At 37.9% G+C, this 25,709-nt stretch overlaps 3 protein-coding genes across 4 annotated transcripts; 2 read left to right on the forward strand and 1 right to left on the reverse strand.

Annotated features, from left to right (window-relative positions):
- The first annotated feature begins 195 nt into the window (after window positions 1-195).
- On the forward strand, window positions 196-10,833 carry LOC140011434 (uncharacterized). 2 transcript variants are annotated; one of them, XM_072060263.1, is made up of 5 exons: window positions 200-1,109; window positions 1,543-3,650; window positions 5,133-5,386; window positions 6,322-6,918; window positions 8,230-10,833. In XM_072060263.1, the coding sequence occupies exons 2-5, from the start codon at window positions 1,569-1,571 to the stop codon at window positions 10,670-10,672; spliced, it is 5,376 nt and encodes a 1,791-aa protein (XP_071916364.1). In that variant the 5' UTR covers window positions 200-1,109; window positions 1,543-1,568; the 3' UTR covers window positions 10,673-10,833. The 2 variants fall into 2 exon arrangements, with proteins under 2 accessions (XP_071916363.1, XP_071916364.1); XM_072060262.1 differs by having other exon boundaries at window positions 196-3,650.
- Window positions 10,834-11,167: 334 nt separating this feature from the next.
- LOC113699345 (NAP1-related protein 2) lies at window positions 11,168-17,001 on the reverse strand. Its single transcript, XM_027219641.2, has 10 exons — window positions 16,662-17,001; window positions 14,406-14,528; window positions 14,254-14,304; window positions 13,967-14,038; window positions 13,722-13,835; window positions 13,572-13,633; window positions 12,880-12,946; window positions 12,581-12,637; window positions 12,454-12,498; window positions 11,168-11,449 (listed from the first exon to the last, which is right to left on the reverse strand). The coding sequence occupies exons 1-10, from the start codon at window positions 16,785-16,787 to the stop codon at window positions 11,387-11,389; spliced, it is 780 nt and encodes a 259-aa protein (XP_027075442.1). The 5' UTR covers window positions 16,788-17,001; the 3' UTR covers window positions 11,168-11,386.
- A 3,319-nt stretch (window positions 17,002-20,320) lies between these two features.
- Window positions 20,321-25,411, forward strand: LOC113700033 (protease Do-like 8, chloroplastic). Its single transcript, XM_027220449.2, has 13 exons — window positions 20,321-20,628; window positions 20,770-20,909; window positions 21,267-21,349; window positions 21,471-21,569; window positions 21,747-21,813; window positions 22,281-22,356; window positions 22,450-22,516; window positions 22,932-23,149; window positions 23,236-23,303; window positions 23,495-23,574; window positions 24,084-24,170; window positions 24,287-24,394; window positions 25,062-25,411. The coding sequence occupies exons 1-13, from the start codon at window positions 20,450-20,452 to the stop codon at window positions 25,185-25,187; spliced, it is 1,398 nt and encodes a 465-aa protein (XP_027076250.2). The 5' UTR covers window positions 20,321-20,449; the 3' UTR covers window positions 25,188-25,411.
- Window positions 25,412-25,709: the final 298 nt, after the last annotated feature.

Raw genomic sequence — 25,709 nt, forward strand, 5'->3', positions numbered from 1 at the left:
TGTGCGTATTTTATTACTTCACCATGCCTCATGCATGCCTTGCGAGTTTCGAGATCGAGACTCCTCGTTGACCATAAAAGAATCTTCAAACAGTGCCCGTTTGAAGAATCTCTCTCATAGTACGTCGTCGTTTGGCTCGATATTCATTCTTGGGACCTTTTCACTTTGGCAAAATGGAATGTCAAATACCCTAGCAAGAATGCGACGCCTCCCCGCCGTGACTAAGCTGAAGCCTCCCCCGCCGTCCTGCAAACTGCAATACAAATATAAAGCAGGGTGAACTTGGGAAGAATACAACTCTATTATCCAATTTGATTCCCCGTCAAGACTAAAACATGTCCGCCAAATGGAGAGCCATTCAGCATCGCCACCGCTACACTTACAGCTCCGTCGTCTTCCCTCCTTACTTCATTGACGCATTAAATCAAACACCTTCTCTACCCTTCTTTTCCCAACTCAAACACCTCTCCTCTCTTAACTCCACCTATTCCCAAGTCGAACACGCCAAGAACGTAGTTTCAGCTTTCACTGACTTGCTCTCAAATCCAAACGCCGACGCTGCCACAAGTGTTCTTGCCTCGAAATTCTACTTGGAAATTCTTTTCTTCGAGAACTCGTTGCCTTTGCACAGAACTTTAGCTTCTGGTCTGGCAAAAGCGAAGCACTTTCATGGTCTTCTGAAAGACTGCTTTCGGCAACTTTGTGAGGAGTATGGAGGTGGAGATGGGAATGGGAAGGGAAAGAGGTTCTCCGTTTCGCGGGCGGCGTTGTCTATGATGAGCACCCCCAAGTTGGGATATTTAGTTGAGGTTGTGGAGGAATGTGCGGTTTTGGTGGGTTTGGATGTGGTTTCTGGGTTGGATGCCGTGGTTTCAGAGACCAATGATTGGTCTAGGCCTTCACCTCTCGTCATGGAGCAGTGTCAGGAGGCTCTTTCTTGCATATATTACTTGCTTCAGCGTTTTCCCACCAAGTTCTCTGATGGAGGTGAACGTCAGGATGGCTTTTTAGCAATGGTTTTTGTGACTGTTTTGAGCATTTTGAAGTCGCTGGCATTCTCAAGGGACTGTTTTGTGGCGGCTGGGGTGAGTTTCTGTGCGGCTCTGCAGGTATGCCTCAGTCCTGAAGAGCTCGGCTTGTTTATCATGGAAGGCATTTTTATGCAGACTTCCGTCATTAGTTGTAAGATTAAATTTCGGGACGTGAATAGCAAAATCCCCTATAAAGGGGATATGGTCAATGAAATTTCCAAGTTTACAGCACTCAGTCGACTTTGCTTGATTAGGGGTATTCTTACTGCAGTTTCAAGAACTGTTCTTAGTTCCAGTTTTGTTGTGTCGACTTGTGATTTCGAAAATGATAGCGCATCTGGGGATAGTACTCTGATAAAAACCATACTCTATGATAGCATTTTGCCTGAGCTGTGTAACTATTGCGAGAACCCTACAGATAGTCATTTTAATTTTCATGCGTTAACAGTAATGCAGATCTGCTTTCAGCAGATTAAAACATCAATGCAAAGTAATATTGGTGATTTTGCAGAATCTTATAATCCGCTATCTGAACAAATGGGGCGTAGAATACTGAGGACCGTATGGAATAATTTGGAAGATCCCTTAAGTCAGACAGTCAAACAAGTTCATCTGATTTTTGACCTCTTCCTAGACATTCAGGCTAGCCTTCTTTGGGCGGAGGGTGGTGAGAAAATTAAGTTGTTTCTGCGGGAGATTGCATCTGATCTTCTTTGCCTGGGACCCCGCTGCAAGGGGAGGTATGTTCCTCTGGCTTCCCTGACAAAGAGGTTGGGAGCGAAAACCATCCTAGCTATGAGTCCTGACATACTATTCGAAACAACAAAGGCTTATGTCGATGATGATGTCTGCTGTGCTGCCACAACATTTCTTAAGTGCTTTCTTGAGTGCTTGCGCGAGGAATGTTGGTGTAGTGATGGTATTGAAAATGGTTATGCTAAATACCGAGGTGATTGCTTGCCCCCTTTCTTGTATGGGCTTGCTTCTGGAGTTGCAAAGCTACGCTCAAACGTGAATACTTATGCTTTGCCGATATTGCTTGAACTGGATGTGGATGGATTATTTCCGATGCTTGCTTCTATTGGTGTTAAACTGGTTGAGGATGACACTGAAATAGTTTATCCTGAGCTCCATTATACAGAGATGTATTTAGGGCTGGAACAGCGAGTGGCCATTTTGGTTTCCTTGCTCAGGGTTTCTCGTTCGATTGCTTTGATTGAAGGTGACATTGATTATGTTTCTGAATCTTTCGAAGTTTCAGAGAATAATAGAAAATATGATATGCATTCGTTTGTCTGTGTCAGGGGAATTAAAGTTACGATCCCAGTCAAATGGCTAGTTTTGGCACTTAGCCATACTGATGAGTCACTTCGCACAGATGCAGCAGAATTTCTTTTCTTAAACCCAAAGACAGCAAGCCTTCCATCCTCTTTGGAGCTTAGCCTGCTGAAGGAAGCTGTGCCATTGAATATGAGATGTTGTTCTACTGCTTTTCAGATGAAATGGACCAGTATGTTTAGGAAGTTTTTCTCTCGTGTTCGAACTGCCTTGGAGAGACAATACAAGCAGGGAAACTGGTATCCTTATGGGTCAGAAGCTAACGTTGGAGTTGCATCCAGAAATGGAACCAGAGAAATAGTAGTAGAAATGGCAGATGATCTGTTTAATCTAATGAAGTGGTTGAGTTACTTTTTTTTCTTCTCTTGCTACCCTTCTGCTCCTTATGAGAGGAAGATAATGGCCATGGAGCTTATATTGGTAATGTTGAATGTCTGGTCTGTCATGCCACCATCAAAAGAAAATCATTGTGCTCTTTCTTCTGAAACAAGTCTGTATCCTTACAGTAAGGGCTTTATTTTAGCTGATTCAGCCTTGCTACTGGTTGGATCGATTATTGATAGCTGGGATCGTTTGAGAGAGAATTCGTTTCGTATTCTACTGCATTTTCCTACCCCGCTTCCTGGCATTTGTAGTCCAGATGAGATCCGAGTAGCAATTATATGGGCAAAGAAGCTAGTCTGCAGTCCACGTGTGAGAGAATGTGATGCTGGAGCTCTGACTTTACGTCTTATATTTAGAAAGTATGTCTTGGAGCTTAATTGGAGTGTTCAATTGTCACTTGATTTTGTCTCTTGTCATGGCCAGGTAGAGCTGCCAGATCGCAGGCTTGAAATTCTTACACATCGCTCGCCTGCAGTAGAATATGTGAGGTCGCTGGTTGATTGGTTGCTCATTACTGTGGAAGATGGTGAGAAGGATCTTTCAGAAGCATGCAAGAAAAGCTTTGTTCATGGTGTCCTGCTTACTCTTCGATATACATTTGAGGAACTGGATTGGAATTCCACAGCCGTTTTGTGCTGTATTGCTGAGATGAAACTTGTATTGGAGAAGCTATTGGAATTAATTATGCGAATAACCTCTCTCGCCCTATGGGTAGTCTCAGCAGATGCATGGCATTTGCCAGAAGACATGGAGGACATGGTGGATGATGATCGTTTTGACAAGGAAGTTATGTCTAAGGTTGCAGTGGAAAATGTGATGGAGAATGAGAAGCTTGTGCAAGATGCCAGGTCATCAGAACAGATTGTTATGGTTGGTTGCTGGCTTGCTATGAAAGAGGTATTTTCGGAGTTTTCTCTGCATTGATATTGTTTGTTCTGGAAATGCATATAAAACTGGCAATGTCACTGCCCTTGTTGTTGCTGATACTCGTTCTTATTTTGATGTAAGGTTATCAAATAAGCGTCATAGAATCTCCATAGTAGTAATCAATAGGTCTACTTCAACACTGAGTGTGGGAAAGAAGGGGTAGAATTAAACTTTGCCATTTCTATAATTGGAATACCTAGATGCTCAATAAATAGATGACCAGAAAAACTTTTCTTGTCTATATATTTCATAATAATCTTTAATAGATCTACTTCAACATTGACTCTGGGAAAGAAGGGGTAGGACTAAACTTTGCCATTTTTATAGTTGGAATAGTTAGATGCCCAATAAATAAAGGGTTATTATCACTTTACCCCCTTAAACTATATCACTACTATCAGTTTACCCCCTAACATTATCTTTTAGTTACTTTACCCCTATAAGTAATTCAAATTTTGGACAAAAATACCCTTTTATTTTATAGCATTACTACATTATTATTAACACTTTATTTGTTTAGATTATAGTGATACAATCACTTTAGTTCCTAACATTATTTTGTAGGCATTTTACCTCATCGTTATCTAACTAGTATGGTGAAAATTTTTTAAATATAGTAACCTTTTTTTATATATACTTAAAAATAAAAAAGTTGGAATGGTTATTCTTCCTTTTTTTTCACTTTAAGAGATTGAAAAACATAAAAATAAAAAGGGTTTTCTCAAATTTCTTTTTTTCACATTTATTAATACTAGAAAAATAAAAAGAGATAGGAAAGAAGGAGACAAAAAATTAGATTTTGCAAAAAAAGAAAATAAAGAAAAGTCTAACATTATTGTATTACTTTAAAGTTGTCGAAATTAGGATTGGAATTTGGCAGTAAACAAAAAAGTGAACTAATTTTAAAATAATAAAAGTATTTAATTCTTTCTTATTTGTAATTTTTAAAACAAGAATTGAGCTCTCTCTCTCTCTCTCTCCCTCTCCCCCTCTCCATCTTTCTATTTTTTTTTCAATATTAATAAGATTGTCAAGAAGAAAGAAATTAATAGTTTGACCTTTTTTCTTGATACTAAAAAGGAGAAGAGTCACTCTAAATTTTTTATTATTTTTATTATGCGAAGAGGAGGGTATTTTCTTCTAAAGTTTTTTAATTTGCTAAGTTGGTTTAATGGTAGGATAAATTGCCTAAACAATGACTGTAGGGGTAAATTGATAATGAGACTATATTTTATGGGGATAAGGTAATAATAATTTTAAGGGTTAAACATGTCTTTTCACTTTAATTAACAAACTCCGTTAAGTTTGACCGTTAGTTTTGGGGGTAAAGTGACTAAAAGATAACATTAAAGGGGAAAGTGATAGTGGCACCAAACGTTAAGGGGGTAAAGTGATAATAACCCTTAAATAAATGACTATAAGAACACTTATCTATATATTTTGCTGTTTCAGGTAAGTCTTCTTTTGGGAACTATAATACGGAAAATTCCTTTGCCTACTGTGGATGCATCAAAGTCTAATGCTTTTGATGGCAATGGTGATTATGTATCAGTGTCTGATGGGGTGCTTGATATGAAGCAACTTGAGACAATTGGAAGCCACTTTTTGGAAGTCCTTCTGAAAATGAAGCATAATGGTGCAATTGATAAAACAAGGGCTGGATTCACTGCTCTTTGCAATCGTTTACTTTGTTCGAACAATCCGAGGTTTGCTCATTGAGCTCTCCTAAGTATTTTGCGGTTATCAATCTTTGTGGTGTCATGTTTAATTATGTCAAGAAGAGTCATTTTTCTTTGTTAACTGCTACAACCCATGGCATCTTGTGAGCTACTTTTGTAATACTTTGATTCTAGGGAATATGGTGGAAATATGAAATGAATTAAAAAGCCGAATTTGGTTGAAGAGTTCTCATCCTTATTGAACTATTTGGTTTTTGTTGACCATTCTGCTTAGTATTAGTTATCTCTCTCCTGTGGAAAATTGTTCTCAATGTCAATGAACTCCTTGTGAACTGAGAATTAATGCATGCTTCTTTGCTAATTAAGATATAGAGGTAAGTAAGTGTTAATAAAAATCTATGACCATCAAATAATATGTTTTCCTTAATCAGTTTTGTATAGGACATTTGCCAGAACAAATACATTAGTATAGTAGTTTCGAACTTTAGGTTGTGTTTCTGTATTTGATGCTACTTATTGTCAAGGCTAATATCCATTGCATATTTTTGAGTGCCTTTATTTTTTGAATGTTTTGCCATTCAATGTACACAGCTAGCTATACATTCCTAATCTTGTTCCTAGGCACAGTAACAATTACCACAAACTTGGTCTTTTATTTGGCTAGAGGGCTGATTATTAGTCTGTTACTTGTCTACCTATGACTGGCATCTGTAAGATCTTCCTTGTTTCTTTGCTTTTAACTTGCCTGTTTGTTTGACAAGTTAAAAAACTTAACTTTTTCAAGTTTGAAATGTGAGTTGGAAGCTGTTTAAGCTGTTTCTTCACGACAACCTTAATGGAGATTTAACAGCATAGGATTTACTTGTAATAGCAGTCTTAAGTTTCTGCCCCTATGCCAACTTTTGGATCCTTTAAGTTGGTCATTTTGAGTCTATTGCATAATGTTGCTTCTCTTGTCACAGACTTTGCAAATTAACAGAATCCTGGATGGAACAACTTATGGAAAGAACAGTGACAAAGGGACAAACTGTAGATGACCTACTGCGGAGAAGTGCTGGTATTCCAGCTGCATTTACTGCTATCTTCCTTGCAGAGCCCGAGGGTTCCCCAAAGAGACTTCTGCCAAGGGCACTGCGATGGCTGTTAGATGTAGCCAACAAGTCTTTACTGGAACAGACTAAAGCAAGCAACTGCACTAATGACTCAGCTGATGCCCTTTTGACAAATTCAAGTCAAGTTGGTCAATTCGTTATGCCCCTTGGGATGGATGCAAAAGAGAAAATCTCAAAGATCCGGGATGAGGGTGTTGTCCCAACTGTCCATGCATTCAATGTCCTTAGAGCCGCTTTTAATGATAGCAACCTGGCAACTGATACATCAGGCTTTTCAGCCGAGGCTTTGATTTATTCCATACGCTCTTTCTCTTCGCCGTACTGGGAGGTGCGGAATAGTGCCTGTCTTGCATATAGTGCTTTGATTCGTCGCATGATTGGATTCCTTAATGTACAGAAACGAGAATCAGAAAGGCGTGCTCTAACAGGGCTTGAATTTTTTCACAGGCATGCTTTGAAAATTTGACTTTTATGCCTTCATGTGTCCTGTTACACTTTTTTCTGCCTCCTTCGAATCTTTTGTGTCTACATGTTGAAACCAGCAGCTAGATTATCTACTAAATTTGTGGTCTTGGTACATTTTCTCTTGAAAAGTGTAATCAAGACTCATTTCAACAACATACTTGTGAATCTGAATAAACTCTGTGTTATCCTTTGTATATCTTTTCATGTTTGATAGTTATCTTTGAAATGCTTCATATCACAATGGAGGAAAAGTGAAGGTGTCAAAGTTTTTCCTATGTGTATTACTGTATGATCAACCATGATGTGCATGGTTTTTTTGGTCACCCAGTGGAATTGCTTAGCAGTTGTGTATGTGCAGGAGAGAAGCATGTTTTGTGTGTGCAACTTGGTCAAAAACTTGATTTTTGATATTGCAGTAATGTATATACTCTTACCATTTCGTGGGAATATTATACCTGCATTCTTTGCCTAATTTTATGCTGATCCTACGGATGTCGACAGGGAAAGGAGTGTGTTGAATTAGCAACATGTTGTTTTCAGTAACTTCTGTTTTTCTGTTTGGCTAGTTGGTGCGTCTTTTTGGGGGTGGGGATTGGTTTTGGGTAGTTGGCAAGGGAAACTGGGGGATACAATCTGCTGAGTTAGATGAGTCCTTTGCTGAAACTTGATTTTTGAAATCAAATTCTTGAAACAGTCATGAGCTTTGAGTGGTAGAAGTGGTATTCTGAAATACTTCTGGCTGGCATTGTTAACCAGGATAGACAGAGAGAGTGATTAATGCAATTACATGAAAGCACGGTCTTAATCATGTTTTTTTTGAAACAGTTGGTTCTTATGTTGCATATTGCATCTTCCTTTATCATTCACAAGTTAATTAGTTGATATTTCCAGCATAGAACTTTTGCATCCCTAGTTCCTTCTGGTTTTAATGTCTTCTCTTCCATTACTAGAATTTGGCATTGCTAATCTAGTGCCTATACCTTTTACATGTGGATGCGTGAGTGCTGGAACAAGTCTTGAGTATTTCTTTCATCCTTTTAGTTAATTTGGAGCATTCCAATTACATTACTAGGGTCCATAGATTTTTTATCTCTTTTTATTTTTGGTTCTGCTAACTGATCTTTAAATTCTTCCTATTTTGAAGAGTTGCAGATTAAAGTCAAAAAAGAATTTCGCAAGCTTGAACCATTATTGCAATCTATTTTTGCAGTTCCATTATCAAGACTATATGATTGTACACAATTGCTTACAATGTCCTAAGATATCTCATTAATTGCTTGCTTTTTGTTACAGGTACCCTACACTGCACTCTTTCCTATTTCATGAACTTAAAATTGCAACAGAGTCGCTTTTGGATGGGTCTTCTGGACAACAAGGATCTAATTTGGCAAAACTTGTGCACCCAAGCTTGTGCCCAATTCTGATTCTGTTGTCACGGCTAAAACCTTCAGCAGTTACAAGTGAAGCTGGGGACAGTTTGGACCCTTTCATATTCTTGCCATTCATCAGGAAGTGCTCTGTCCAAAGCAATTTCCGTATCCGAATTCTTGCTTCCAGAGCTCTAACGGGCCTGATATCGAATGAGAAATTGCCCATTGTGCTGCTTAATATTGCCTCTGAGTTACCTTGCACAAGGAATGTCTCTTCTGATGCATCCAACTCAATTGACACACAAAATGGTACTTGCCATACTTTTAATTCACTTCATGGGATGCTGCTGCAGTTGAACACGCTTCTCGATAACAATTGTAGATGCCTTGCTGATTCCTCCAAAAAAGATGCAATTCTGAAGGATCTGATTGAAATTCTTGCAATACGTTCATGGATTGGTAAGTTTCAACTCTGCCCTTGCCCTATCCTGAATAGCTGCTTTCTTGGGGTACTGGATAACATGCTCAGTATTGCAACAACGTGTCAAATGAGCAGAAGTATTGCTGCTATTTGGAACCTCGTATGGGAGTTATCTTCAGAATTTTTGGATTTAGAAGAACCTCAGAAATTGTCATATCATGATCCAACTATTGTAGAACTTCGCAAACAAGCAGCAGTGTCATATTTCAATTGCTTATACAAAACGTCTAAGGAAATTGCTGAAGAGGATATTTTGATGCCTGGAACATGTTCCTCAACTGCTTCAAGTTTGTTAAGAGTATCTGATTTGGACAGTGCTCTCTCAAGATTTCAGGAAAGGCTGAGAGGCTGCATGTCTGACACATCATACGAAGTTCGTCTTGCAACTTTCAAGTGGCTAGTTTTATTTCTGAAATCAGCAGGATTAAAAATTGAAGGAGGCAATTCATCTTCTCATGAGATCAAGACATATTTGTTGTACAATATTGATCTCCAGAAAAAACTAGTGGAGCTTCTAGCGACCGAGAATAACCATAAATGCACATATTACATTCTTAAAATTATCTACATGTGGAACATGTTGGAATGTGAAGAAAAGGGTGAACTAGATGTCAGCCTTGGATCAATTGGTGTGGATCGCAGTTCATTGTGGTGGTTTTGGGACAAGTTAGTGTCCATGTACAAGGTCACTAGACATTCAAAGAATCGACAAGTGCTCATCTGCTGCATGGGGATATGTGTAAAGCAGTTTGCTAGCATATTCTCAAGCTTTGTTTGCTCTAACATGAAGAAGGAAGAGATAGCCATATCCAGCCGATATGATCTTGATGGGAGACTCTCCAAGTTTTACGATTGCATCAATTATTTTGTTGAACTAATACAACTACACAGTTCTGCATCAGAGCCTGTAAATATGCGGAACGCAGCTGCAGAATCAATAGTTGCATCTGGTTTACTTGATCATGCAAAGATAGTTGGTTCTTTAGCCTTCAGTAACAGCATTCCAGGCGAAAATCCTAGTTCAGAATTCAAAGTAGAGGAGGTTGTGAACATATATGGCCATAAGATTCTGAATCTATGGTTGACATGCGTAAGACTTTTGGAGGATGAAGATGTGGAACTCAGAAGGAAGCTTGCCCTTGATGTTCAGAAGAGTGTTACATCCACAACGTGTCAAAATGTTGAACTGGTTCCCAGCCAAGTGGAGAAGGTTATTGAGATGAGTTTTGACCATCTCTCTTCAATCTTTGGTCACTGGATTGACTACTTTGATAGTCTCTGCAATTATGTTTTTAATGCTGTAAACTCTGTGGTCAGTGTTGTGCCAAGAGGAGACCTTGTGAGACGTGTTTTTGACAAGGAGATTGATAACCATCATGAAGAAAAGCTATTGATCTGTCAGATTTGTTGCTCTCACTTGGAGAAGCTTCCAATTTCTAAATCTTGGGCAGCTAACTCCTCTGACAATCACAGGGTAAGGGACCTTTTACGTGGTTGGAGGAGGAGATTTTGCCACTACTTGACATCATTTGCCAATGACTCTATTGGCCGACGGGAAGTTGATTGGATTGGTGGCGCCGGTAACCATAAGGATGCATTTTTACCCTTGTATGGAAATTTACTAGCCTTCTTTGCCCTGTCAAATTGTATCTTTGAGGGGGAGAAAGAGAGGAGCAAGTCCATGCTAGATGAAGTTTCTGTGCTTGGCAGGACTCTGCGTCCATTTCTTAGAAACCCGATGATATGCAACCTATATTTGTTAGTGATTGATTCACATGAGAAAATGGTCGGCGCAACTGCTAGTGATATGAACAAAAGCTTGATAGGAAATTCTTCCGACTGGGAAGGTTTCAATCCTTATTTTCTCCTTAGGTGTGAAGTATAATCTTTTGTAATTCTAATTCCATGATCTGTACGCAAAGGGATCGCAGCCATATCTTTTGGGAGTTAGGAGCCTCCCAAAGTTGTAGAGACCTTTTGAGTTTGCTACATATCTAATACATGTATAACTTGCTCTATAATTTCCGCGAATATCTCTTCATTACACACAGAGGGATTTCTTTATTGCTGCATTTTTCTGTTTTACTCGGCGCCATCTCCATTTCGAAGGCGGATTTCCAATTTTTTTTTTTGGGGTAAAACTTCCTACACACACACTGCCCAACCATTTTTCTTCTTTAATTTAAATCACGAATAAAGGTGCTACAGTAATATTTTCCTATTTACCCATCTAATCGATCCGATATCGGACTGGATATTTAGACCACATAATAGAATGGAATCGTGTTCATGAGACATCACATCCGATCAAATTGGTACCCTTCTAGGTATTTCAGGAAGGCCACCGGACCTCTACCCTTGGTGTTTTTGACCCTGGATATAAGTTAAGAAACCTTAAACAGAACATTTGCATATAATAACTAAGGCCATGACTACACTTGTGTAAATCTCTTCATAGCAGAAGAGAGAACTCTGCAGGAGGTACGTGCAGCTACAGTAATAAAAATTTTCCCAAGTGATTAGTCGGAAATAACTGAAATTTGTGCTTGCCATTACAAATTTGCAAAATACCAACAAAAGAGAGATGCAAAAATAACTATCAAGTGTCATCCTCCTCGTTGCCATCCTCATCATCATCTTCCTCATCATCATCACCTTTTCCCTTAATTAAAGATGAGGAAATAGACATTAGACGCGGGCAGTAAAGGAAAGGAAATAAAAAGGCAAATGATATTTGCACTCTAGGCACTCCACACTTGCTCATTTTCGTTTAAAGTGACAAAAAGACCCATAACCTAGAATCCTTGACTATTTGAATAACAAAATTGCCCCCAAAGGCATAGTAAATGCATAGAGGGGCAATTTCGTCTCTTTAAATAATTTATAGGTTTTTTGTGTCATTTCATTAACTGATAAGCGAAGATAGGGTGCAAGGAGCTTATCTTGGAGTGCCAATATCATTTGCCGTAAAAAATGAACTAAATTGTAACAGATTATAGAAAAATGTTACAAGCAGTTGTAGCAGTTGACAAATAGCACAGAAGCCAATATTTACAGCTCAAAAACAAGAAGGAGTCCATGCACCAAATACCACGAAACAGAGCTAACAGGAAGTGAAACACCAGAACTTCTCCTACTTCTGTATTGCCACCATAGCCAGAGTTATCTGACCTCTGCTTTCAAAGATAAGACCCAAGAGACTTAAATCTGTTTCTTATTTACTACTTAGCATGTACTTCTTACAAAACACAACAGATGTCAGAATTGGAACAAAAAAGTGAAGAGAAGTCATGAAGGTACAAGTAAATTGGTAACCATCCATATGACAACATCAAATAACAGAAAAGTGGCCTTTGATATGGATATTGGCAGCTTATTATAAAAGAAAGTGAAAACTAAAGAAAGCAGATTGGTGTTATATGTCAACCTGGTCCTCTGAGTTCGTAACTAAATGATCACCAACTCAAGAAACAAATCTCAACTCTTGGATGAATATCCATAGAAGTTATGGTACTGATAAAATTGGAACTGGGGGACTAAAATTTAGTCAAATCCAGGAGAGAGGGTGCATGAGTTAGTAAATGAGAAGCTTTTCTAGGTTCTAAAGTGCCTGCCTGTTTCCATGGGTTCCACAAAATGTAAAAAAGCAAAAGCGTTGATTTATACCTCTTCATCATCCTCTTCTCCCTCGGAATCCTCTTCATCAGCTTCCTATCAAATCAAAATATGAATTCTGTAAGCAAGGAGAAAGAGCTATAAATCAGAAAAAAGGAACAGTCAAAATGGATTTTACATTGTTGAAATATTTCAGAGGGTTTGGCCATAAATCCTCCTTAATTATCTCTGCCACCTGCATGTTTAAAGTAGATGACAGATAGAATGAGAACAGGGAAGAAACCATACTTCTTTATTCATCTAGAGCTACAAAGATCACAATAAAGTGATCATTAGAAGTAACAACTTGAAAGCCAGCCAAAAGTGTCAACCATATATATTACTACATTTTACCACAAACAAAAATAGCTAATAAAGTTCTTATAATTGTATGGAGAATGAATGTGAAAAGGCTTCATAAATTCAACAAGTAATTACCTCATCATTAAGCCCCTCTACCTCAAGCGTATCTTTTTGTTGTGTTTCAGAAAACCAACTAAAGAAGCTGCATTGACAATGCCCAAAAAAAAAAAAAATGGTGAACTCTAGATCATACTTTCAGTTTAAGGGAAACATACAGGACCTTTAGTAGATAACTTATAGCTTTCAACAGGTAAGTGACATCAATTCATCAGATGGTCACAACAAGATAAAGGTGAGAAGCATATATGCAGATTTGCATGTGCTTAACAATTGGAAGACCATGAAGATTTTCCTCTTCACAATCACAATTGGACTTAAAATATAGTCCGGACTTGAGTTGCAGTTTCTAAAGAAGAGATTTTCACTTGGTCAATGCTCAGCTAGAATACTAAGCATAGCTATTCAAGCTAAAATGTCAGTCAACACCATGGTCAATGAAAAGCATAATCAGCAGTTGGAGCTCAATATGTATCTACTATACATTAAACAACTTTTACAATCTAAAACATGCATGCAACAATGACGTTAACATCTCCCTAAATTCCTAACAGTTGGATAATTATTATCCTTAGCTCCATGTGGTCATCTATAAGTTGAAGATGCTAACATCACAAAGCGTATTTATTTTCCATGTCCAAAAAGCCAATCATCTGATATAGAGTCTAGGGAAAAATCTGAATAGAAATGCATTAATTAGCAGAAAATACCTGTCATCAGATGCTGGTCGTTTATTTCCTTTCTTTTCATGACTGCCTCCATTTGCAGCCCCCTTCAATTTTTTGAAGTTGTAGAATTCAAAATTATATACAATAAAGGATTCAAACTGCCCAAGAAGGAATATATATTCAAATTATTACCATGCCTTCCTTCCACTTGATAGCTGTACCAATTATCCTTGTTGTTCCTTCATCTAAGAAGATAAATGTCTTTGTCAGCTTCGTATCTTCAAAATATGGGTTTTGCTTGAAATTCTGAAGATCAAAAGCAAGATTTCAGGTAAGAATACAAGTACAATACATAGATCAATAACCAGCCTGCAATGTCAATTGTCCATTTGTTTTTCTGAAGGATGAAAGTTTCACGAGTAAAAGAAGAAACACACAAATGTAATTGAGTAACCCGATTTCACATCCTTAAAATCCTCCACATCAAGCGAATCCAAATATTTGAAAATCTGCATAAGAAATAAATGTACAACCAAATAATCAGTGGCTAACATTCACTAAAGATGGTCAAGAAAAAATAAATTTATCCTCCTATGCTTATATCAGGAGGGTAAATTGAATGGCAAACTAATCAGACCAAGTCAAAAGGTAAACTGAAAGGAAAATCCTTTGGACTCCCAACCAAAAATTTCCAATCCACTAAATTTCTAAGCACGTTGCATACCTTCTGATCCTCCTCATTCAACAGATCACCAAGCGCTGGATGACTCAAAAACTGCAGGAAAAAGTAAATTAATAAAAAATAAATAACTAAAAGGATCCCCTAATAAGTTTCAACTTCATTGAAATTAGAAAAGGGATGGCTTTGTAACTCACAGCAGTCAACCAAAAGTCAGGAATTGTCTTTATGATCTCGCTTCTTCGGACATAAACAGGCCTCCGTAATTCATTGTACTTCTGTTCAATTTCCAGTACTTTGTCACTGGCATCTTCATTTACCTGCAAAGAATAAGTCTTTTAGTCAAGCCCCACTTCCGCGCAAAGAATCCCAGGCAGGAAAGAATTAAGAGAAGAATTCATCTGGAAGTGTCTAATCAACTTTTGTTTTTTTCTGTCTCCCTTATTTATTTAGCCATCTTTCCTAATTCCTGGGTGTCAATTCTTTACCATATCAGCATATATACTTGCCAGAAAATTTCCAGGTCCACATACATCATATCAAGATCAAACTAACTGGCTACATGTATAAACAATTCCCATCTTTGTATGTCTACATAAATATATCTACTTACAAAAATCTACACAGAATGAAATAATTCAACAGCCTGTCTAACAGATCATAATATGATAAAGAAGACCTGATGGAAAGGCAAAAGGATCCAATCCAAGACACGATTATGCATGCATAAATACATGTATTGATGTATGTCAGGGGGATCCAAAAACGTTCTTCAGCTCATCTTGGACATCCCTAACTTTCTTAGTTTTAGCAGAAAGTTCAGCACGCTGAACAGGATCTTCCTCATCGCTATCTCCATGAATGCTCGATTTCTTTCCAGGAAATGCAGCCATACTTTTGTTGGAGATAGTGAGGCAAATAGAAATTCTCAGGCCAAAAAATCTTGCGGGTTTGTGATTGTAAATAACTTGCACTTTCAGGAGAACATACTATTGGCACACAGAACAGGTGGATGGTGGATGTCAAGTCAAAAAAAGCAAGGTCAACATGTTTAAGTATGCTCCTTCAGATGTGCAAATTCAGGGAAGAAAAAATTTCACATCTGTTATGAGCATCATTGTCCAACCATTCATCCTTTCAAATTTCAGCAAAAAAGAGTTAATGTATATATCTTTGCTAACATCTACAGTGTAAGAGTTAGCAGGAAGGAACTACATCAGTTTTCTCATATATTAACCTTGATTAACACCAAAAAAATGAGGCAACAACTACAAAAACATTATCAAGTACTCGCCCACTCCACAAACAATTTTTCCTTGTAGAAGACAGAAGTCAACATATTAACTAGCATCTGTACAAGGATCAAGGAAAAACAAATACTCCCTCCGTCCCACTTTGATAATCTTGGTTCTTTTTTCACACAGTTTAAGAAAAAGTAGTTAACTTTGTTGAAACAATCAATTTAGGTAGCTATTTTCCTAAAATACCCTCACATTAATTAGAGTACAACTTTATGGGAACTTGAATTGATGGTAAAAAAAGAATAAACTCTCGTTAAATGGGGTAAGTTTATAGTAACAACAACTTACATTGAACAAGGGTATTTTAAAAAAATTAAAATACAACTACATTCTTCAATTGGAAAGTGGACTACAATTTGGGACAGACGAAACAGGAAAACATGACTATCAAAGTGGGACGGAGGGAGTACAAGAAGATTTTCACGTGCATAATTCTGTGCCTTCAAAAATTATCCTTTCCAACAAAAATAAAACTGCATACAAAGCCTTTTCCTCTTTATTTCCATTCGTTGCACCGAAACACTACAACATTTTGCAAGGCAAACAGGGATCACCTTTTGTAGAAATAAACCGCTAGAAAAGTTATAATTGAGAGGAAGAAAAATTAAGTAGATATGTAGGGGGAGATGGGAAACAGAGGAGACCAAAACTAAAATCAAATTTTTTTAATTTTGCCAAGTAAAGGAAAAGTATTCATTAGAATATTAACCTAAAATGTGGTCTGTTTCCATCAAACTAAAAAGTACCTTTCGCCTGATAGGAGGGGATAAGGAGAAGTAACAATTGGAGGTGGGGGTAATAAAAATTATATTGCTAATCTAATTAAAAACTATCAGAAGAAGCAAATGCAAGGCAAGGAGCTTCTTGTATCTGCAGCGATCAACAGATGAGTGTATAGAAGGACCAATTTGTACTTGCTTAAGCTCTAGCATCTAAATATCAGCCGTCCACAACTCAACCCAACCCTCCAATGTATTGACGTAAAAACCCTAGTGGCTCTCATCTATGACCATGCAGATGTTAGTAATTCCACGAACAAAATCCCAATATGTGAAACTAGTACTGGTTCATTCACGATAATGATGACAATTTTTTCTAATAGAAAACTAGAAACGTTTAGTATAAATTATGCAAAAGGAAAAAAAAATATACCTTTTCAAGCTCGTCCTGGACTTCTTGAAGCTTCTCGATAGAGAGAACAAGCTCGCCATCAATGGGATCGGAGTCTTCCTCCGCTGGAGCGGCCACCTTGGATTTCTTTCCTCGCTCAGCCACCATCTGTTTGTTTAGAGAATGAAAGGAAACCCTAGGCGGGTTGTAGGCAGTTAAGCTTAAGCTTCAACCCCTGGATTGGATTGGTGGAATGAGGAGTGGGGATTGTATGAAGCGGCAGAGTGAAGGGAGTCCAACTTCTTTTCGAGGGCAGAGACAACAATTAAATGAAAATATGTGGGCAAATGTTTTTAAGTTACTTGTTCACCATTTTGTGTCTAAGCTCTGCTAGTACTCAATCGAAGCTAATTTATGGTCACAAACATTCTCTTACCATCAATGAAAGGTTTTGGACATATATATACTGTAAATCTTGCATAAAATTGAAGGTGTATACATTATCGCGGTTGGATATATGATATATATACATAATTTAAATTTCAAATTCAAATTCAAATAATCTGTCATGAATTTTATGATGAAAGTGCATATACTGTTAATACAAAAGAACGGCGCAAAAACTATGCTAATATAAAAAACAACAGGATGAAGATATCAGAACCAACAATGAGCACCAACAACATCATCAGATCCTCGAATTAAGTCTAATAAGATAAATCTAATTAGTAGTTAGAAAATAATTTTTATTACGAATGTCTAACTCTAAGATTGTAACTACCTCTTTCAAACATAAGGGCGATATAATATATCCTAGCATACTCATTGGAGTTTTTTTTCGCCTCTTTATATGATCATATAGTATAATCATGTAATAGTATCTCTTTTTTTTTTTCAGTGAAGGATCAATAGTAATTGTAAGTTTTGTCGGGATGATTCCTTCGGAAAAAAAAAATAATGACTTGTGTTTTAGTCCTCTATGTTATGGCCTCTTCAATTGATTCTTTATTGTTTAGATTTGACTTAATTTTCAGATATTCTTCTGACTTATTTCATTTTTAGTTCCCGTTGGCGTTGTATTTGAATGCTAATTGATCCTTAAATCCGTATTGACTTTTTTTGTAGTATGCTTTGAGGCGTCCTCCTTCAAAATCAAGCATAAAAGATGCATGGATCCTATGTATATATCGTGGAGTCATTGGCATGCTAATCAAGAAGCCAAACTATGCAATTTCGGTACTCAGCTCTATTCTGTTATTAATCGTTAGTTCCCCACTTCTTTTTTTTTTTTTTTGGAGAGGGAGAGCAGTAGAATAATAAGATTAATAGAGATAATAATATTTCTCTCAAATAGTTTGTTTTATTGAAGGGAACAAAACCCAAAATAAGCACAACATGAGTTGATCTAGCAAATCTATGAGTGGATGGTATGCTTGGAACTTTCACATAACCACAGTGGTAATCAGTAAGGTCTAAACGTATACTATGGTGATGACTCCAGCCCAAGCACCCTTCCAATTATTTATGATCCATCATATCGATCTCTCGCAGTATCCATCTCAAGGAATGCTGGAAATCAAACACAGGAGACGAAAAGACAAATTCCGGTTAGCGAGAAAACGTAATAATAATTACAGTACTATATTAGTAGTACGCATCAAAAAAGAATGATGACGGTCCAAATCAAAACCAAAAGCAGCAAAAAGAAAAAAAGAAAAAAAAAAAAAGAAACACTAAGCGCAGCACCTGTTGCAGTTAGTACTAGAAGAGATGGGGAAAGGCAAGGAGACACCACAGCGTCCAGGAAGGCTTGTGGCAGCATCCGGCTTGAGATTTGGGAAGTGGCCGGCGGCAGACTTGACGCAGTTGCATGCAGTTCGCCTATCTTGTTGGGTAGGGATGCTCCCCAAGTTTTTCACTCCACTACAGCATGAACTTGATGGAGTGCCTCCTTGGGTGAGATACGGCACGCAAGGCTCAAGTTCGTGGGTAACTTGTTCACAGGTGATTGCTTCACCTGGCCTTGCCACCAAGACTAGCACCAGAACAAGACTTACCACTGCAACCACCTTCATCATGTTTTCGCCGGATCAACTAGTAGTATACGATTTGCGCGGAATATACTCGAGTGAGAGGGGTTACTAACAAACACTGCTCGCTTCTTGCTAGGAATTGAGAATGTTGCAGGCTATTTATAGCAGTAAATTAACCTGCTGGGATGCATGCATGGTTTAGTAGTATTCCTGAAATAGGAATCCAATCTGCGACTTCACATGTGTCGGCGCGGCTGGAAGCGGTCATGACATGAGAAAAGTGGCCCGTCACTACACCTTGACCTTGCATGCAATTAAATGGGATATAAGACTGGTGACAGTTGTTGGGAACGAAAAGGAGGGATAGAAGAGAGTTTAAATCGCTTTTCCCTTGTGTTAAGAGTTTGGCTCGCATGTCATCTATCTACGAAGTCATCTGTCTACCCAGGAGGCCAGGCACCCACACCACTGTCTTCTTCGATAGGTAGACAAGGATGATGACCGTAAGGGCACGTGAAGCTATCGATCATATAGGTACTACATGGCAAGAACAAGGGCAGGGTAGTCGTCAGGGCACTGAGGAGTCAATGCTTGAACATGACCGATCGACAATGGAGTTCATCTTTTTGTGATCTACTGATGTTATGCTACCGCTGAGAGTTATGAAATAATTTTTTGTTTAGCTTCTTTCATTGCAAATTGATACAGCAACACAACAACTATCAGCTCAAGGGGACGAGCCATAAATGAAGGGTCATTTTTTCGAAACCACCCGTACTTTTAAATCTGCAGCAACAACCTAACTAGAAAAAATACAATTTATTTAGTTTTATCAGAAGATGACCCAAAATTTTGCCATCAACAGAGAGAGAGAGAGAGAGAGTTGGTAATGCAACGCAACATTCATTCTTATTAATCCTATTCCAAAGCAGAAGTAGTCCAGTAATTCTGGAACTGTTTTTGTATTGAGAATGATAAAAGTTGAGCAGTCGTTGTTCGTCTATTAACACTGTTGTTTTGTATACATTAAATTCTCAAATCCATATCTTAAAATTGCTTCTCTGTACCCTGCAAATTACATGTATGAGTCCGAATGTACAGACTTTTGCCAAATCAAGGACGTGTTTGATAAAACTGAAGTTTAAAATCTAAAATCTGAATTCAAATTATTGAATTGTTAAGTATTAAATTTAATACATTTTAGTGTATATCACCTTCAGTGATAAGTGATCACTTAATTTTAGGAATAAGTTTTGTTTAGAAAATTTAGTGCTACTTAGTTAATTCAAATGCTTAACTTTTAGTTATCAAACGATTGTAAATATGTTAAAATCTGAATTCATTAAATTTAAGTGGTAAATTTAATTACGAAAAAGATCCAAGTAGCTGTACACAATACATTCGGTACATCGAAGACATCTGGTATTGATAGAACCATGGGCTATAATTGGGCTATGCCAGCCAATGTCTACTGAAAGTTTATAGTCGGCTTGTCTCAGCCCATTTCTGCAGTTGCCCTTCCAATTTGGGCTGTGGAGGTTGTGATATCGTAGAGTTTCATGTCGACCGGTGAGCCCAAACCAAGCATTCCACATCTTTTCGGGTCGGGTCCAAAATAAAATAATAATTGAAAAATAAAAAGGAAAGTAAAGCAAGGGAGGAGTGGTAGAAAGAAAACTCTTGAACTGCCAGGCTATCTTGAACTGCTGCCGGTGCTCTGTTCCACTGGGCTCTGCGACTCAAAAAGCCTTACTCCCGATTGGTGGGGTGGGGGCGTGAATTGAACCAATTTAGAAAATGCAGATGGTAACATTAACAGCAGCCAATCAACCCGCAGCACCTCCAAAAACTTCATTTTTGGGCCGCCGAGAGCTCTGCTTCGACGGCATTTCGTCCATTTGCTGCTCTGACCAACCCTCCTCAGATGACGCCGCTATGGCTTCTGCCTCTTCTGACCCTCAAACTCCAAATTCTCCGTAAGCATCATTTCGGGAAGACACTTCAGCTTATATTTTTTTTGTGCCCCCGGGGGGGGGGGGGGGGGAATAGGTGTTGTTAGTGGGCATTATTTGACTCGTGTGTGATTTCTTGCTTCTCTGTTTTTGTGTTTTTTGCAGGGCTGTTAAAACTGAACAAGGCCAGTGCAAAGATTTGAGTGGGCGCCTTGTGGGGAAAATCTTCCCCGTCACAACACGCCGGACTTTGTTTGCTAGTCTATCCATGTATTTGGGTTATCATCCTTCAAGGTACTTCTCAGGTTCGCACATTTCAGCTTTCTTAATTGGTTTACTACAAATATCAAGTTTTCACCATCTTTTTTTTCTAAATCAATATGAATATATCCAAGTTCATGTCAATGATCAGCATTTCTCATTTGTCATCTTGATGCCTTGATATGCAACATAATATGGGCTGGGCTCTTTCAAGTTACAATAAATAGCATTCCTACAGTACCATGAGATAGAGATTTATTGGTTGAGCTGTGGAGAGATGTACAATCTTGGAGGACACCATTTGCATTGTCATCAAAAACAAAATGAAGTCTTTCTGGGCATTTATTTGTAAAACTTTACGTTGACTTCTGATCCTGTTTGGATGTTGGTTTGTAATGAAGCATATGCATTGGGGGATCCATCAGTGACAGTTGAACAAGTGACACCACCTGTTTTTCCTTCTGGGCCACTTTTTCCTTCCGAGGTCTATTTCAGTTTGTGTTAAATTTTCTCTGTGCCAATTCCTTGGGGAATTCTTGAAATTTATTCTTTGTAGATTGGATATTCTCATGACAGGTGGTGAAATTGATATTTGTACTTGGCAGGAAAGAATTGTGCAACTCTTTGAGAAGAATACTTATTCAGTGGTCAACATCTTTGACGTAACTCTTCGTCCTCAACTTAATTTGTCTGGTGTGGTTGAGGTATTCCTCTTGATTCTCTTAGAATTCTTTCTTTCTTCTTCTTCTTTTTGTTTTTTTTTTAATTCTCTCTAAGTGACGCAGCATCCATAAACCGTGCAATTTCCTTCATTCTTCAATTTATATTCTTTTGTTAACTTACTAATAGCTGAACCCTATAGCACTGCTTTTTAATGCCAGGTCCCTGAGGGAAATGGTTCTGGCATTGTTTGGGATGGACTGGGGCACATTGTCACTAACTATCATGGTAAGTGCTTGTGATGGTCTCTGTCTCTGTTTGTTTGAGAGGTGGTTGGCTGTGCATGCCATGTGTGTCTCCATGTTTTTGTATGGTGAGCCAATTGATCCTTTGCCATGTTGCCCGTTTGGAAAAGATCTTTTTCCTAAATCACCTTTTTCCTAGGTATGATTGTGCATGCACTTATTTGCTGGAAGGCATTGCATATAATCTGTCTTTTTGTAGGTGTCTCTTGTAATTAAAGTTGCTTTACCAGGTTACTCTTCATAGTTGCAGTTTATCCCTGCAAAACAACTAAGTTTACGAGAGATGCCATGAAAGTGATAATAACTCCTGCATTGTGGATCAGTGCGTAGGGTATCATTCATCTGTGTTCATCATACATAATTAATACGGGAAAAGTGTTGCTGTTGAACAATTTCTTTTGGATTCTTAGTGGAGGATGGAAATCCAAGTAACTTGCCCTTTCTTGGCAGTGATTGGCAATTCTCTTTCAAGAAACCCAAGCCGAGGACAAGTTGTTGCACGAGTCAATATTCTTGCTTCAGAAGGGTAAGCAAAACAGTTTAGATATTACTGTCAAGTGGATTGCATTTTTACTTAACTTCATCCTGTTTCTCTAATGTTTCCTTTTCTTTTCAAAAGAGTGCAAAAGAACTTTGAGGGCAGGCTGATTGGTGCAGACCGAGCAAAGGATCTTGCTGTATTAAAGGTAAAATCCTTCTAAAAAATGTGACATATAGAATACGATGGCACAGGTAATGCTCAATGTACAAAGATATTTTTAGATAGACCTGCTGCCTATTAGAAGTAATTAACTCCCACTTCACAGTACTTTAACAACCAGGAGAGCTGTCTTGTCCATTTCTGTGAGTGCCAGTGACTGATTTGTCTCTTTATCAGTCTACCGCAGAAAAATATCTGATATTCTCCAGTTTTAATGTCTGATTGAGTTCCAGTAGTTAATCTTAATCTTCAGAAAATTAGAAAATTGTGTCTGGTAATTTGTGATGTCTGTAGCCTCTAAATTATCAACTAGATTAGTTAAAAACCTACATATCTTGATTTGCTTATGTTTTCCGCAAATCTCAAGTTCTGTTTAACTCTTTACACTTTCATATAATTAGGTGGAAGCATCTGCAGATCTGTTGAGGCCAATCAAGGTGGGGCCTTCATCTTCTTTAAAAGTTGGCCAACAGTGTTTAGCCATTGGAAATCCATTTGGTTTTGATCATACACTTACAGTTGGGGTCATCAGTGGTCTAAATCGAGATATATTTAGTCAAACTGGAGTTACTATTGGTGATGGAATCCAGACTGACGCTGCCATCAATCCTGGAAACAGGTCCTAGTTATCAGTTCATTCAATATGCTAATACTAAATAAGTGAACTGGCATTGAGTCTAGAGTTGTTGTTTTTCATTGTTGCAGTGGAGGTCCTCTGTTGGATTCAAAAGGAAGTTTAATTGGGATTAACACGGCAATATTTACTCAGACAGGCATATTTCTCCTTAGCAGTTTGAATTCTGCATTTAGTTATTTGTTTATTTATTTGGTTGATCGAGGGGAACAATACTTTTTATTGTTGCCTCCTTGAATGACTTGGAAAATGCTGAAAACAATATTGTGTCTTCAGTGCAATTTGAAATGACTTGTCAAACGTATCAACGTTCAACTTGTTTATGGACAGGGACATCTGCTGGTGTTGGGTTTGCAATCCCAGCATCTACTGTGTCGAAGATAGTGCCTCAGCTTATTCAACGTGGCAAAGTATACATTATTGTTCTTCCACTTTATGCTTTATACTGCAATCTACTTCATGAGAATCTAGTTTCCTTTCGTTTGTTTCATGACTCTTCTAATTGTTTGCTGGAACTCTTAAGCTCCACTGACGAGCCTTTGGGTCCACTGTCTTCAGAAAGAAAAAGAAGTGGAGAGAAAGTGAAAAGAGGTTTTAAATTTGTTTTCCTCAAGTTGCATCTGGAATGAAAGAGAAAAGAGACTGTTAAAAATTTAATCTGAAGATACTCAGTATGACAATTGGGAGGGACAAGATTTTTTTCTTCAGGACCTAACAAATTGAATTGAAAATGTGAAAATAGAAAGTTGATTCTCTTGGTCTTCGTATTTTGAATAACTCTCTCTCTCTCCTCCCCCAAGAATCATTATCAACTTCAGATTGATATCTTTATTTTAAGTGTGCATTGAGAAAAAACAATTAATAGCTGTGCAAAGAATATATAAATTCTAGTTCAACGTTTCTCTGTGGAACATGCCAGGTTGTTCGAGCTGGTTTAAATATTGAATTTGCTCCAGACCCAGTTGCAAATCAACTCAATGTTCGAAATGGAGCTCTGATTTTGCAGGTGTGTCCGCGTGTGTGTGTGTATTGCTGACAGCATTATGACAATGTTTTTTTTTTTTTCATTTATTGTTTGTAAAATCACTTGTATTTAGATTCATTCACCTTTTTATGCTTTAGGTACCTCAAAATAGTCTTGCCGCCAAGGCAGGTCTTGTATCCACATCGAGAGGCTTTGCTGGCAACATCATTCTTGGTGATATAATTGTGGCGGTGGACAAAAAACCTGTGAGTATCTGTTTGATTTTCTATGGCCTATTATGATTGTTGTCAGCAAACATCATTCTCTGTGATATAATTGTGGTGGTGGACAGAAAACCTTTGAGCTCTTTCTTCAATGTTGCTCCCTACTACTAGAAATGTTGTTAGTGCAGTTAAGATAAGTGAGGCTAGAATTGAGCATTGAAAAAGCTCAATTCTATTAGAAAAATGTTGCTCGCTACTACTATTTAGAGCAAGTTCAATTTTCTGGAGTTGTGTTTTTGTGAAATAGAAGCACAAATTCAAGGAAAGGAAGATGCTTGCATTCAAGCATGAAATCAGTGCTGTAGCAAAATATATGTAAGGTGATCCTTAACAATAACAGTTATCTGAGATTGCATCAAGTTTAAAATGCCAATTAAAGCTGAGATCCCCTTAAAATTCCGGTCTTTCCTTTGCACCCTTGTGATTAAACAAAAGGTTCTGGAAGTACCTAAATTTAGCTCACTTGCTATTCTGAGTGCTACTTGTGTCAGTCTTTTTGTTGGGTTGAAATGATTGGTGAAGAGATGTGCAATTATGTTACCGACAACACACACAGAAGTCAAAAGGACATGCTGAAAAACTTGTAAATTTCTTTTCAATTTATCCTTATGAATTTTCTCACACGTATTCATCCATTTTCTTATTGCAGGTTAGGAGTAAGTCAGAGTTAAATAAAGTGCTTGATGATTATAATGTCGGAGATGAAGTTCTCCTGCAAATACGAAGAGGCAGTGAGACTGTGGAGTTGCCTCTAGTTCTAGAGGAGACGGCTTGATGCAAAGCTGTGACTTCCAAGTTTTCCAGTACGTAGAGATCGATATAACTTATATTTGCTCCTGTTGATTCAACCATTGATGATAAAGGATCCATAGCGGATTGAACAAAAGAAACATGTATTTTCGTTTTTGCAAGGGGAATGGAATCCATACATGGTTGTTTAACGTAGCGACACTTGCAAGTGTAAATGAGTAATTATATATATATTTCTCCGGTTATCGACTTCTAGCTGGTTCATCTTTCACTTTCTTTTCTGTCCACTTCGTAGCAAAGAGTTGCGATATATTTGGCAGTCGTCGGTCAGGAAAATTTTATGGTTGGCAAGTGCTAATGTATTTTGAAAACTTCCGTTAAGACTGGCTGTAAAACTAAGCCAAGCCCATTAATCATTTATTCGAAATTCAGTTCCAAACAAAAGTCTCTCTAGAAGTTGCAAAATTTTTGGGCAGTTTTCCTTCGGGAAAACTGATCAACTAACTTTACTTTTGTATCACATACAGAAGTTCGCCAATCGAACAAG

This window comes from Coffea arabica, chromosome 7e (genome assembly GCF_036785885.1).
Source record: "Coffea arabica cultivar ET-39 chromosome 7e, Coffea Arabica ET-39 HiFi, whole genome shotgun sequence".
Classification (NCBI taxonomy): Eukaryota; Viridiplantae; Streptophyta; class Magnoliopsida; order Gentianales; family Rubiaceae; genus Coffea; species Coffea arabica.